Genomic DNA, 14,742 nt, shown 5'->3' on the forward strand with positions numbered 1-14,742 from the left:
CCAAGTCGTTTTATTGAAAGCCGCTGCCTTATCCTCGTCGGTTGTGAAATTAAAAGTGAAGAAACCTTTTCCGAGAGGATGAATCGAACAACCGGCAGACGGTTTCCAAAGCTGCTGAAGTTCCTCCCAAAGATCCGCTGCAAACCTAGGTGAATCACCTTTGCGGAGGATCAGTCGGCCGTGAATCGCATGGGCGAAACGCCGGACTTGTCGTTGGTGGAAAGAAGGGTCCAAAACAAGGCAACGCTTGAGATCCACCAACTCCGGCCGGAGGATTGAATAGTCATGAGCGGGGACGTCCCTAGGTTTGGAAACTTGCTCGGTCGGACTGCCATCCCTAGCCTTCAGCTTATCTGCAAAAGAGGCATTCGGCTGAGGAGGAGGCGACACCTTCGGAGCAGACGTGGGGGCCATCGTAGGGTTTGTTAGAGTAGCAACACCCGAACTTCGATCCAGAGAAGCGGTCTCGGAGTGCTCTCCTACAACGAAGGAGGAACGAGGAGTATTTTGGAGAAAATTTGTAGAGACGACTGGCAGATTGAGCGCACCTCTGTCGCCCGGTGAACTGAGTCCACCGGAAGCCAAAGACAGCGGCGGGAACCAACCAACGCTCGAGGGGCCATTGCCGCCGTTTGACGCCATCGGACGGACGGAAGGTCAGCGGCGTGAGGTCGCCGAGGTCGCCGTTTGCAGCCGTTCCTCCTGCAATTTATTCGGCGCCTTCGCCAAGGCCGCAGTGGAGCACGCCGAGCTCCGGACTCCGGACTGGAGGAAAGTCGACGATGAACAGATCGCGGTGGAGGACGCCGAGCAGATCGTCGATGACTCACGCCGAGCAGATCTGGAGCAGTTCGCGGTGGAGCACTCCGAGCTCCGGACTGGAGGAAAGTCTTCGATGAACAGTCGTTCGACTGCTGCTGGATCTCTCCGCCACGCCGAGCTCCGGATGGATGCGCTGCTGGATCGGCGATGAGGCGGATCGGCGATGGGCGAAACGCCGAGTTCTCCGGAGTTAAGCAGTGGCTACCTTGAATCGGCGTCCGGAGTTTGAGACTTGAGAGTGAAACTTGGAGAAGGAGGATGCTCGACGGGTGTAGAAGCCGCGGACCGGAGGCTGGAGGTGGTGCCGGGTTGGTGGCAACCGGCGGCAGGTGTAGAGGGGAACGCCGCGCAAAACGCTGCCCCTAAAATCTCATTTTGCAGAGAGAGAAGACGCTCCTGGTACTGTTCCATCTAAGTATATTTCTCATTTCCCCTTAATGAATGAATGTTATGACTTATGAGAAAAATAATCGGTTTCGATCCATATTTTATCGATTTGTGTAATATTTTTTCGATTAGAGTTGGATTGTGGAAGTGCCAGATATGAGCAAAGAAAGTAATAGCCAGTCTAAGACCCTCGAGCAGAGCGACTAATGTATTGGTTATGTATACTTACTCTAGATATAAGAAATGCCAACGAATAATAAGGCTATTCGTTTGAATGTCATCAATCCAAAATACGAAATAAAAAATGTAATGGTAAGAATTTTATCAGTTCAAAAAGATAAATTGGGAAATGAAGCATTAGAAATGATTGTGATTGATGAATGGGTAATTAAGTCTTAACACAATTTTATTGAAATAATAGTTTTGTGAAATTATTAATTTTTAATTTATATATATATGGAAGAGTTCAATGGAAACCACTAAATATTCAAAGAACGTAGACCAAATCTCAGCCGTTGATCTTATCTAATCTAATGGTCACCATTTATTCACGTCATGTTCAACGGAATTTTTTTGTTGAACATATACATGATCGAATCTCACAACCCCCAAAAAAATCAGCATCTATTCACACAATATATATTATGTAGGGCAACAAAATCAAAGCATCCGTCTCAATAGGGTTCAAGAAAAAGTTTCATGAGTTTCTTAAAGAGGGACAAATAACAGTTATTAAAAAATTTCAAGTACTGGAAAACAAGCCTAACTTCCAGCATGCAAAAATCAATCATGAATGGAAAATCGGTTTTAGCCTTAGAACCATTGTTTCTGAGTAATTTGCATATTGTGAGAATCATATGCCAATGAACTCAAAATGTTTATGGAAAGCAGATGAAACGAGTTTAAAGAACCAGTAATGATAGCTTTACAATTTGCTATCTTATCAACATTCATAGGGTTACTTGACTAGTTTTCTTCAAAATACAATGAACTTTTATTTTCTAAGCTTCTTTCCTCAAAATTATAGTAGTAAATAAATGGAGACATTTAGAGGGTGTTTGGTTGAGCTTATAAGCTCTTTAAAATAATTTATAAATTATTTAGAAGCTTATAAGCCCCTTCAAAATGTTTGACAAAATAAGCTCTTAAAGAGCTTATAAGCTCCCAAAAAATAAGTTTATTTACCTCAATTTGTTTTTTCATTTCCTCATAAGCAACACTCATTTTACAAAAATAACTCAATTATGATTTTTATTTTCATTATATATATATCATTCTTATTTCATCTCTTTTCCATTTTCTCTCTCTATCAAAATTTTTCTCTCTCTAACTAAAAATTCTTTTTCTAGCTTATAAGATTAATTATTCAAACACTTTGACAATTTATAAGATCTTAAGAAACTACATCTTATAAACTATTTAAAATAAACTTAGCCAAACACCATCTTCATGTCATTTCAAGTCCGCTAATTTGGGAAGAAACGCCAGAGATTAATACATGATACATCTCGACTTTTATACGTCTATATATACAGTAATTGCTAAATCTTAAAAAATAAAAGTAAAAATAAAAATAAAAATAAATAAATCGTTACTTGTTATATTTGACTGTATTAAAGAGTAAAAAGAGTATTTGAATATATTAAAGAAGCTGGTGCACTCTACATTACGCTTATCACTTATGGGGAAATTAAGATAAAAAAAAATGAAAAGAACTACGGCCATAATGTCAGCATTGAAGCGAATCCTTGAATTAAGAAAGGAATCAAATACAAGAAAACAAATTCGGAAAAAGTTATGTTGACAGCAGCAGAATGAAATACAACTTCATTACAAACGAGAAGCAAAATCAAATAAAGAAATGCAACAAAATTACATATAAATGGAAAAAGAAAAAAAAAATAGAAGGCGCACCTCAATTAAATTAGGAGCAAAGCAAGCTGGTCAGCAGAGTCCCAGAAATTGAAAGAGTATAAATACAAAGAAATAAGTAACGAAAATTGCATGACAGTTACAACCAAAACTGTGTGACCCAAGCTAACTATCTACTTACTCTCTAGAGCTCCACCGATTTGAAATAGTAGTAAGGAAACACGCTTCTTCTAAGGAGTCGCGCTAAAACGGGACGTCCTTTTGTTACCCTCAGGAGCGCTTTTCACGTGCTCTCTGCATTGCTACACACCTTCACGTTTTTCTTTTCAATACAATAGAGTGTGAGTGCTAATAAACGTACAAAAATCACTTTTCATCTATACCATAATTCATATTAACATCTTAGTTTTTGCTCTAGAGCTCTGCCTTCATTTGATTTTAATATGAAAGAGTTGTTGATGGCCTAAGTTGTTTGCACTTTGCATGGCCGGATTTGTTGATCTTAACACTTTGTTGCAAATGTTTCTAACTTTAACATTTGATATCAAAATCATAATTTACCATTATGGTGTATTATCACCTTGATGCTCTGACATTTAATAATTTAATTAACAAAATGTTCCTCTGGGAGAGGGTATATTTGGCAAGAGATTTTATTTTATCCCAGTAAAATCTCTAAAATTATATTTTTAAACTAAGTGTAATTAAGGATATGAGCAATTACACTAAAATCTTCTATACATGGAGTATTATATTTATTATTTATATGTCCTTGCTCTATTAAGATCTCGATTTATAAATAAATGTATAAATGTATATAATTATGTCTCGTCCACTAACCATTGTTTTTCTTTGCATTAAACAAATAAATTTAAAAATTAAGTAACAATAAGTTCATATATTTGAAATATTTGATCTCGAACATCAACTATTCTATCACTAATATCAACACAAACACACAAGAATCCAATTTTGTATGGTCTAATTAAGAGAGTGAAACATCACACTTGATAACTAACACATAGCTAGTTTTTAAAAAAACGTATCCTTAATCAACAGCACAACACAATGTTATCGACAAATAAGTATATTCACACACATTTTAAAGCTCTGTTTTTATTAATGAAAAGCCCTACTTAGTTGGTAAGACGTTTTCCTTCCCATCAATAGATATGAAAAAAAAAATGAAAAAAAAAGATCTATTAATCCCATTCAAGTTGGGGAACAAAACTACATTACCATAAATCACAACTTCCTTAAAAGCATACGCCAAAAACAAAATATTAATCTCGTGACTAACATGGCTAAAGCCTAAAACTATGTAACGTTGCTTCTAATCGTGATCTTAATTTCACATCACTCACTATAATAAAATTGTCTACTAATGACATCAAGAGAGTTATCATAAAATTTATTTCATCTTTAAATGTAACAAAATTTAGGTACATCTATATAATTGTGCTATATATAAGAAAGTAAGTAAATTTTGTTGCATAATAAATTAATTACACTCTCAAATGTTACTAAATCTTGTGAAATAGTAACTTTAATTTTTGCAACATATATAACAGTTACCCATCACAAGATGTCACAATTTTATTCATGATATACAAACCTCACAATTCTTCAAAAATCATAACTATGAAACATTTTGTTAATGTTGGTTTACCAGTATAAATTTCAAGCGGTTTTTGGCTTGGCCTTCTTAATGCTCTTCACTCTAGAGTAAAGGAAAACTCCAGCAAGAGCTATACCAGTACCTAAACCAACCACAAAAAAAAAAAAAAAAAAAAAGTACTACGGTTAGAACTAAGGATCTCAGCCGGAGTAACCGCACCACAGGTAGCGGCTGCGGGACATACCTAGAGAGTTAACGGGTGAAACGGGCGTGCGGAAGAAGAGTACCGAAGACACGATAACCACCACACGCTTAACACAGTTGCCAACGGAGTGGCTGACAGGTGAAACGCGCTGCAATATCATGTAAGAAACCTACCAAAAAAACAACTCTCATATATTGATCAAGATAAAACTGTGACCAAAGTGGACCGGTTTAGGTGAAATATCACTAACAAATAGCCTTGAAGATAAAAAAAGAGAAACTCATCTGAGAAATCTCCCACTGATTACCTGTTGATATGCATGGAAGCAGATGGCTGCCAGGAGCGACCTAGTGTATATTTCATTAACATTCAACCCCTTGATATATAAAAAACAGCAAGAATTGTTAAACCAAAACATGAAAAAGGCACTTGTAAGAAATCTAGCTTGATTCAAATAAATGGATAGCACGACGACGTACAGAAGCCTGAAGGTATGAAGGTGTGAACTTGACACCCTCCATGAAGAGTGTAATAGGTATCATCAAGATGAAGGACATTATAGTAATTATTGAGAACAGAGTAACATTGTCGAGGGATTCCTGCATAAAGAGATAATGGAGCTCAAGCATGGCTTACAAGAAATATTGTGGGAACTTAAGCTAATGTAGCTGAAATGTGGATAAAGTTTATATCAACAAGTTCCAAAACAGCATTAGAAAGTATCAATGAACAGAAAGTGTTACCTCTTTCTTGACCATCAATTTTTTGCTAAGCACATTGCGGGATTGATTTGTTAAATTTGAAGCCATCGCACTCCAAAAACCCGCCCTTAAAAAACAAAGATAGCACGACTTCTGTGAAGAGAATTTGAGGTCAATAATTTGTTAGCATACAATTTAAGACAAGGGCTATGACAACAGTGTGCCATGGATACATACCAATTAAAAGAGGCCTCGGTTATTGATGCCAAGGCGACTCCACCAACGACTGGAACAAGAGAGGAAACTACCCATATTGTAGGAAACTGTCCAAACAAGAGCAACCAGAAAAGAAGTGTTTGATTCCAAAAAGAGAAGGAAAATATCATTTCCAAACTATACACAACCAAACCAAACATAAAAAAAGTAAAAATGGATATTTAGTTTTATGATTGGAATGAATTATAAGAGTTCACAAATGCCAATATAAACGTATACTAGTTTCCTCTATACGTCAAATATAACCAATTGAAACGAGAAGTCACGGATCATTACCTCCCCAAGAAACATAGCAGAGAGGATAACTGAGAAGAAGGGTTCCATAGCTTTAACTGTGTGAGTGAATGAAACAGAAACTTTTCCAAGACTCATATTTGTGAAGAGGTTGCCTAAGGTATGCACCACTGCTAATGGAAGAATTGCAGCTAGCTGCCAATGTTGAGTGTACTTTCATAAATCAATTGTTCAGATTTGTAAATGAATGAGAAGAATATTTCATGAGAGCTAGCATTCCATATCAAGTACCTGCGCTCCACTGATTTTAGGCCGTTTGTAGAGATTGAATGCCCACATCAAAACAACAATGACAGTCCCAAAAGCAAATTGACCTAGACTGATCGTAACCGGGTAATGAAAAGCTTTGAGAACCTATTACAAGCAAACAACATCCTTATATCAGGTTTGAAAAGCTTAACACATTTATTTCTACAATTTCAAGATCAGTGGCAACTCAATATGAAACTACTGCTTACAACAAAGTAAGTAGAAGAGAATATTCTTATATGTTTATACATCCATTCTAGAAGGAAAATGCAGCCAAATTCACATGTTTTCCATAACTAAATACGAAATTGGCTGGAAAATGAAGCTATAAATTGAAACACAAAGCTGAAAGAATGGTTCGCATGAATCACAAGATAAAAAGATAACAAGAAATCACAGAAATGAGGTCAAAGTTCTTCTACCAGACACCAAAAAATAACTGCCTCTCTGTTCTATAAAAATGGAACACTTCTCCTTTCCACAAATATTATAAGCGTACAATAATGTGTTTTAAAAAGTAAAAAATAAACACAAATTCTACTCACATCCAGCGCAATTAGTTAGCAGCAAAATTTCGCGCTAGAAAACAAAAGGAAGGAGAAAACTACCTGCTTGTTATAGATATTGAAGTAAATATTAAAAATAAACCAGAGCCCGAAAAGCAGCCCGAGCACCAACGTTTCCACGAAGCTCTTCGATTTCGGGCTCTCTTCCGGCCCGGTGATCTCCGCCGTTGCCCTGGACACGACGCCATCTGATGCCCCCTTCGAACTGCCAAAATTCTGGCCCGTGATCAACCAGCTATGCTTCAATTTCCGGCCCGAAGAAGAAGCGGATGCAAACGACAAAGACGAGTCGTCATTTCTGAGGCGCAGTTGCTCCGATGAGGGGAGAGAGATGGGGTTGAATCTAGCGGCGGCGGCGGCGATCTTCCGGGGATTGGCGGAGAGTGAAAGTGAAGGGCAGAACGCTATAGCCGCCGCGCCCTGCATTTTGGCTGAGAGGGATAGAGAAAGTGAAGGAGAGAACGTACGTATATGTGTACGTAATAATGTATATACAGCGGTGGTGGTGGTGGAGGGTAGGGACCGCGGAGGGCGGAAAGTGAGAGCTTAGAGATGGCGAGAGTGAGAATATGGCGGAATGTGTGCGTGTGTATATTCATAATTATATATAGAGGAGAGGAAAGGAGGGGATATTCTAAGGCCCTTGCGTTATTTTGGTCAATTATGCGAGTTAGGTCAGAAAAGTCAGTTTTCTATAAATGGATTCATTTGGTCTACATTGAAGGTCAGGTGCATGGATCATGGATGTGAGTCGTGACAAAACAAGATAAATTAACGAAAATGACAAATGTACATAATATGGAGTATATAATACTTTCTCCGTTTTTTTATAAGTGTTCTATCCAGCTCATTTTTTTATTTTTCAATAAGCGTCCCATTTCAAAATTTGAGAGTATATTTATGACATTTTTCATATTTTATCTTTATTTAATACTTGTATGAATGTAATAATTAGTTGTATATATGCATTTATTATGATAATTACTAAGGTTACAAATGTAAAATATCTTATTTTATTGGTATGTGTATTTTGACAGCCGATGACACTTAATAAAAAATGGAGGGAGTGTAGGATAGTGATTTTTAAACACCTACCCTAAAAACCGATGTTTAGCTTAAAAATCAATTGGCCGATTTTTTCATAATTAGTGGATTGACTAAAGGGCAATGATATTTGGACACCTCGTGTCCTGGACATCTGCAAAAAATCGGTTTTTTTTCATTTAGCCTATATGGGCCGGTTTTTAGTGATTTATCGATTTACTAATTTATCCCTCATTAAATATATTGTTTTTATTGTTTTGCTTTTTCTATTCTATGATTTTCGAAATTTATGGGTTTTTTTTGTTCCTAATTTTTCGGTTATTTTGTTTCCTTATTTGTTGGTTTTTTTTTATTTTCCAAAATTATATGTAAACCATATAGATTTATTCCGGATTTTTTTTTTATTTTTTTTGTTTCAAAATATTATTATTGATTTGTTACCAATAATTTAGTGTTTCTTGTTAAAATAATCCTAGATTTTTTTTTCCAACTATTATTTTTTTTGAAATTAATTTTTTTTAAGATTAAATTATTTATTTTACTTCAAAAATTATGTTTTATTTATTTGTTTCCACATATTTATGATTCTCTTAAAACTAATCATAGATTTGTTTCTACACACATTATTTGTTTCGAAAATTATATTTTTTTATTGTTTTACACTAATAATTTAGTAAGATTAATATTTTTAAATAATTGAATAATATTTTTTCGTGTTATTTAAAATTTAAATTATTACACACATTATTTGTTTAAATGATTAAACAAATTTTCTCTTTAATTTTCGAAGATTTTAATGATCCTTCAAATTAGATCCTAATTTTTTGGGATTACATTTATCCAAAATTAAATCTTCACAAAACTCAGTTGAGATTTCGGCTCCTCCCAAAATCAAAAAAAAAAAAAAAAAAAAAAATTCGGCCCCTCTCATATCCAATTCCTTGACCAAAATAATGCACTTCAAATGTTTGTTAAATGATTAAAGGGTTAATGGCATGTAAATTACCAAACTATTTTCAAATTCTGGTATAAATTCTGAACTTAAAAGTGTCTCATGTAAATAGCTGAACTATTAATTTAATCTAATTTTGTAACTCCGGTCAATTTCCGGCAGGGATATTTTGGGTAATTTGCACACATGACTTGTTTATGTTGAGTTGGAAGTCGGATGTGACGATGTGGCATCCACCTGGATGCCACATCACTGATACGGCGTCGTTCAGTCCTAGAGACTGTTGATGAACCGAAAAGTCCCGCCTTTTCCTTCATTTTCATTCATTTGCAATATTTTTCATCTTCACTTCACTTTAATCAATACTCTCACTTTTGCCAGCGATTCCCAGCCTCTATCCTTTTTATCCTCACTTTCAGTCGTCAATTTTGTCGTATTTCACAGGCGACACTTGGTCCCAGTTCTTAACCCTTGTTTCGAAGCGAGAACGTGGGGGTCTGTCGATTTGTGGTCCCAAGCAGTAGAAAAATGGTGAAAAGGTAAGTGAGTGCTCCATTTATTATGTTTTGCCCTAACTTTGATTATTCCTTTGTATCTTTATTGTTTTCGAAACTGTACTTTGTCGATTTTTGTGAGACTTAGGGTTAGACTGATGTATATTGATTACCCCAACTGAAATTTTGCCCTAGAGTGGGATCTCATAGGGATCCCTTGTAAGCATGCATTGGCCGCTATAAAATACATGGAGCTTGACCCAATCAATTTTGTGTCTGAGTGCTTCACCGTGGAAAAGTATTTGTCTGGTTACGAGCATGGTATAAAACCAACTCATGGGCCGAAGATGTGGCCACAAGTTGAAGGTCCTATTGTCAAATCACCCCCTAAAACAAAGATGCCGGGCAGACCAAAGAAAAAGAGAGTGCGAGCACCAGAAGAGAAGGAAGGCCGAATGACCAAGCATGGAGTGATGATGACTTGCAGTAACTGCAAACAACATGGCCACAACAAACGTCTATGTAAGAATGAGGCAGTCATAATCCCACAAGGAGAAAAGGTAAATAGTTAATGGCTTTCCAGTTACATGATTGAATATGAATCTTCATTTGCATATGTCTTAGAGGAGGAGAGGTAGGCCATCCAAACAAAGGGCAGGGTTCATTTGCATATGATTGAATATGAATCTTCATTTGTAATGACCCGACTTTTAATTGAAGATTTAAAATCTTCTAATTACTGATTTAAGGATTGATTATGGTAATTAGGGTTCAGCATCCATTAATAAAATACGAACTTATATGAATTTGATGATTTATATACGTGATGATTTATTTTTATTTTATTTTCAATGAGTGACACTCAAAATATATTTTGAGTCCATTAATTTATTGTGGAGGATTTAACACTGAAGTGTTAAATATGAATCTTTTATCGATTGTTTTACTTGAGCCCATGAGTTATTTAATTTATGTTAGAGGCAAGCTCAAGTGAATTTTATGCTTCAATGAGAATTAGGCTTATATATCTTAATGTGTTTATATGAGATTAAGCACATATGGTTCTCATTCATCCACATCCCTCTCATTCTTCTATTAAACCAATCACCAATACGTTCACAATTTTCTTCACCTACTACACGTTCACAATTTTCTTCACCTACTACACAATTTTCTTCACCTCTGAAGTCAATCTCCAAATAGAATTTTGCTTATTTAAAACCTATTCCACTATCTCACCTCACCCATTCCCACCTCTGCAGCAAGTTTTATAAGGTAATAGAGTGAAGATTATTCATCTCATTCAATTCTTCTTCACAAAAATTCTAACTTATGCGATATATCAATTCTGCAGAGACAAGCAACATTCACCACCAATCCAAGGTTTTCCCCTATTTCATTTTACAGGGAACCAACGATCACCAATACGTTTACACATGTATTTTGAAACTGAAATTACATGAAGGATTAATATACATGAATGAATGTTTGTGTACAGTTTACAATTGATCATTTACAGTATTTGATTTATGCTCAAATCCTATTTGCTAAGTGTTCGACTGCATCTTGGCTTGAAACCCTGCTGTGTGTGTGTGTGAATCGAGGTTAGGGGGCGGCAGCCGCGGGGCTGCCGGTGGTCGACGGACGGCGGCGGAGCCACAGAGTGGTCTCCGTTCTGCCAAGAGAGAAAGAGAGGAGGGATTTCAGATTTTAATTTAAAAAAAAGGGGAAAAGATGAGGAAAAAGAAAAAGAAAATGAGAATAGGGAGATAGGGTTTTACCTGGGTTGTCGGCGGCTGCGGCTGCGGCTTCGCCGGAAATCGGAGGGAGGAAGGGCGGCGGCCATGGCTGTCCTGTGGTCGCCGGATTCGAGGGAGTCGGTGATCCAGGGCTTCGGCGGTGGCTGGCTTCATTAACAGCTGCTGCTACTGCTGCCGGAGTCGAGAGAAGGGAGATGGCTGACCGGTGCTGTCCTCGCCGGGGAAGAAGACGACGCGGCGGCGCGGCTTTCGCCGTGTCTGCGTGCGTGTGTGTGTGAGTCAGTGAGAAAGAAAGGGGTCAGAGAGGAGAGAGCGAGTCGAGGGAGAGAAGGCCGAGCCGCTCGCCGGCGGCGACGGCGCCGTTGAGCGGCGGCGGCGGAGAGAGGGCAGAGGCGCCGAGAGTGAGAGAAGAGAGGAGAGTGTGTGAGGCGCAGCTTAGGTAGAAGAAGGGGGAAGAAAAGAAGAAGGGTTTGGGTTAGGGTGTTTGAGGTTGGGCCGGGTTTTGGGCCGTTTTTAATAAGTATTTGGGCTTGTTTTTATAGGGCCATGTTCTATTTATTTATAATGGGCTTATTTCATTTAAAAGTTTTGGGCCTATTTTAATTTAAATGTTTGGGCTCTTGGTTAATAAAAAAATTGAATGGATCTAATTTATCTAATTAATTTGGGCTTATATCTATTTAAATTATTTGAGCTCTTAATTATTAATTTAAATTGAGCTTGATTAATTTAATTATATATTGACCTTTAAATTAATTATTTAAATGGAGTTCTTTTATTTCAAGTATTTTTACAAATGGACTTTAAAATAAAATATTTTGAGTTAAACTCTTATTTAAATTAATTCTTTTCAAATGACTTATTAATATGGATTATTTGAAAATGATTAAATTATTTTAAGTATGAGAAAGAATGATCTATGATGATTTAATTTGTCTATGTGATATTATATGATTTGTTATTAAATGACGGAATATTTAACTTGATGGCGTGAGTAGAACGAGTTATGATTGATGCGCATGATGATGTTCAAATAAACGGTTTCGAACCTAAATGTTAGTTATGTGATAGATGTTTTGTGTTTAAGGTTTTGAACGAGACAAGATTAATATGGATGCTAGAACCCTAAAATCATTAAAGGAGATAGTTTAGTTTAGAGACCTATCTTCCTTTCTTACACGACTTTCTTCTCGAACTTATCGACTCTTCGTCAATAAAGGTCCAGACGGGAAGTGAAAGCTAAAGAAGGAGGTAACTCTACGCCCCTAGTGGGAACGAATAAGGTGGGCATTATTTTCATATATATATCAAATGAGTTTAAATGTTACGTTCAAGCAAGTTATTTCATGACAAAATCTTTGAGTTAAAGTTATTTCAAGTATTGTCTTGCCATAAAATGTTTAAATTTTAGTATGATATCTATCTGCTTTGGCTTTGCCAATGATGCAATCGAATTCGGGTCCTGAGCAGTTGATAGCTATCCTGCCTTGACTAGTGTACACCAGTGACCGTGAGTCATCTAGCGGGTTGGCCGGTCAAGTGACCGTGAGAGGTGGCCACCTCTCCGGCACACAGTTCCAGATATGATAGATTACAAGAGAACTTAGTCTGCAGACGAACTTTAAGAATCACAAATGAATTTAGTAAGCTTGGGCCTTTTTAGCGAAAAACTCCCTTGCTGTACTGTTTATGATGGCATGACAATTTACAGTTTTGAAGCATGTATTTTTTATACCTAGGCATACGTGCCCACTGAGTGCTTTTGTACTCAGCCCTGCATATGTTTTCTAAATGTGCAGGTTGAGCTGATGTGATGATGGTGCTGCAATGAGCGGAGTCTCCAGGGTTGTTAATAAATAGTTAACCTGTCTAGAATATGTCTTCATACATATGTCTAGCTACTTTCCGCTGCAAGATACTCTGATTATGTTAAGTTTTTTTTTATTTTAAGTATGATACTCTTTTGTTGGTTAATCCACTTTGACGGGCCTTCCTGAACGAATGTCTTGTTTTTGCCCAAGTGATCAGTTATGATCCTAGTGTTATATAATAATTATCTCTTTTCGTAAAATGTTTGATTGTTAAGTAAATGCCCCTTTCTTTCCCCGCTTCTTAATCCCCTTCCCGAGTCATAACCCCGGTTAAACCATCCTTAGGGATTGCGGGCTGTGACAGAGTGGTATCAGAGCGAAGGAAAGCTCTGAATTAGAAGTCTTGAGTTTAGTCTAGAATGAGTCACTAGACTAATAGTTATTAACAACCGTGAGCTCAGCGCACCATCACACCAGGCTCAACGAGGTATGTAAAATTTCAAAGTTTATTTGACGTTAAATTTTGAAGAGCATGATATTGAGGTTATATGATGAGTTATGATGTTACAGTTTAAAGGTGCATAGTTTGAGTTTGAGGATGACAACATGATTAATAATGAGTTATTATGTTGTAAGAGCATATGTTGATGTTACATGATGAATCATGAGAGCGTTTGTATCGTATGATGTTATATGATTGAGGATGCATAATTATGAGTTATGATGTGATGTATTTGAGATGTTTTGTGATGAGAATTGTTTGAGCAGTTGTGATAAGTCACGATGATTTAGATGAAGGAATCTAATGTCATTGTTAAGAGAGATTTTTTTTACTAAGTAGAAGGATGAAATGAGAACTTAGAGCTAAAGCTTGAGAGAATTGGCGATTGCTTTAAGTACTTGTTGGTTTGAGTTATGAGTTTGAGTTATGAGCTTGAGTATAATAGCATGATTAATGATGAGTTATTAGCATGCTGCAATGAGATATTGTACGATATGTTGAGTTGTTTTGTGACGCGAGTTTTGCTCACGCAACCTTAATGGTACTTGAGGAGGTATCATGAGCCATAGTCTTTGGAGATGGCTTTGAGAGAGAATTGTTGAGTTGTCTTACTGAGTCACGATGATTTAGATTAAGGGATCTAATATCATTGTTTAGAGAGATTCCCTACTGAGTAGAGATGGGACGAGATGAGAATTTAGATGTTTTGAGCTTGAGTTTTAAGATAACAGTACTACTTAATAGGAGTTTTGCTAAGTTATGTTTTGTTTATTTCTGTTGCTGGAACCAAGTAGAGTTAGTTCCTAGAGTCACCTTTAAGTTCTCCTTATAGGTTGGCCAGGACTGTTGGCACTGCACGAAAGTGGACTGTTGTGAGATCGAACTCAGGAAAGATCGAATACGAGGACGAGGCGTACAGTATGTGGTACAGAGATACCCTAGCAGATTTTCAAACACATGTTCATAGACTATGAAAGGATGAAAGCCTTATGGTTGTTACTAGACTGGATGGCATCGTGCACCTAGTCCCTGTGCTACCAATCGAGTGGTAGGATTGAGCAAGGAAGAAAGCCACTCAATATGATGGGACATGTTGTCTTGAGCATTGGACCCACAGGAGATGAGATTTGTTACAGATACCCAGATTTTCTATGCGGATCTACTGACCGGATGCTTGTTTTCTACCAGG

The 14,742-nt window shown here is 37.0% G+C and overlaps 1 protein-coding gene and 1 long non-coding RNA gene across 3 annotated transcripts; both read right to left on the minus strand.

Annotated features, from left to right (window-relative positions):
• Positions 1-3,264: 3,264 nt before the first annotated feature.
• On the minus strand, positions 3,265-7,649 carry LOC131019934 (triose phosphate/phosphate translocator, non-green plastid, chloroplastic-like). Of its 2 annotated transcripts, XM_057948559.1 has the most exons (10): positions 7,033-7,580; positions 6,407-6,529; positions 6,158-6,310; positions 5,843-5,928; positions 5,648-5,732; positions 5,384-5,503; positions 5,212-5,280; positions 4,944-5,073; positions 4,751-4,841; positions 3,265-3,403 (listed from the first exon to the last, which is right to left on the minus strand). In XM_057948559.1, exons 1-9 carry the CDS (start codon positions 7,414-7,416, stop codon positions 4,762-4,764), a joined length of 1,230 nt encoding a protein of 409 aa, XP_057804542.1. In that variant the 5' UTR covers positions 7,417-7,580; the 3' UTR covers positions 3,265-3,403; positions 4,751-4,761. The 2 variants fall into 2 exon arrangements, with proteins under 2 accessions (XP_057804542.1, XP_057804540.1); XM_057948557.1 differs by lacking the exon at positions 3,265-3,403 and having other exon boundaries at positions 4,550-4,841; positions 7,033-7,649.
• A 3,205-nt stretch (positions 7,650-10,854) lies between these two features.
• LOC131019937 (uncharacterized) lies at positions 10,855-11,637 on the minus strand. Its single transcript, XR_009100552.1, has 2 exons — positions 11,262-11,637; positions 10,855-11,155 (listed from the first exon to the last, which is right to left on the minus strand). It is a non-coding gene; the product is annotated as an uncharacterized LOC131019937 (long non-coding RNA).
• Between the last annotated feature and the right edge of the window lie 3,105 nt (positions 11,638-14,742).

Source organism: Salvia miltiorrhiza, chromosome 4 (genome assembly GCF_028751815.1).
Source record: "Salvia miltiorrhiza cultivar Shanhuang (shh) chromosome 4, IMPLAD_Smil_shh, whole genome shotgun sequence".
Classification (NCBI taxonomy): domain Eukaryota; kingdom Viridiplantae; phylum Streptophyta; class Magnoliopsida; order Lamiales; family Lamiaceae; genus Salvia; species Salvia miltiorrhiza.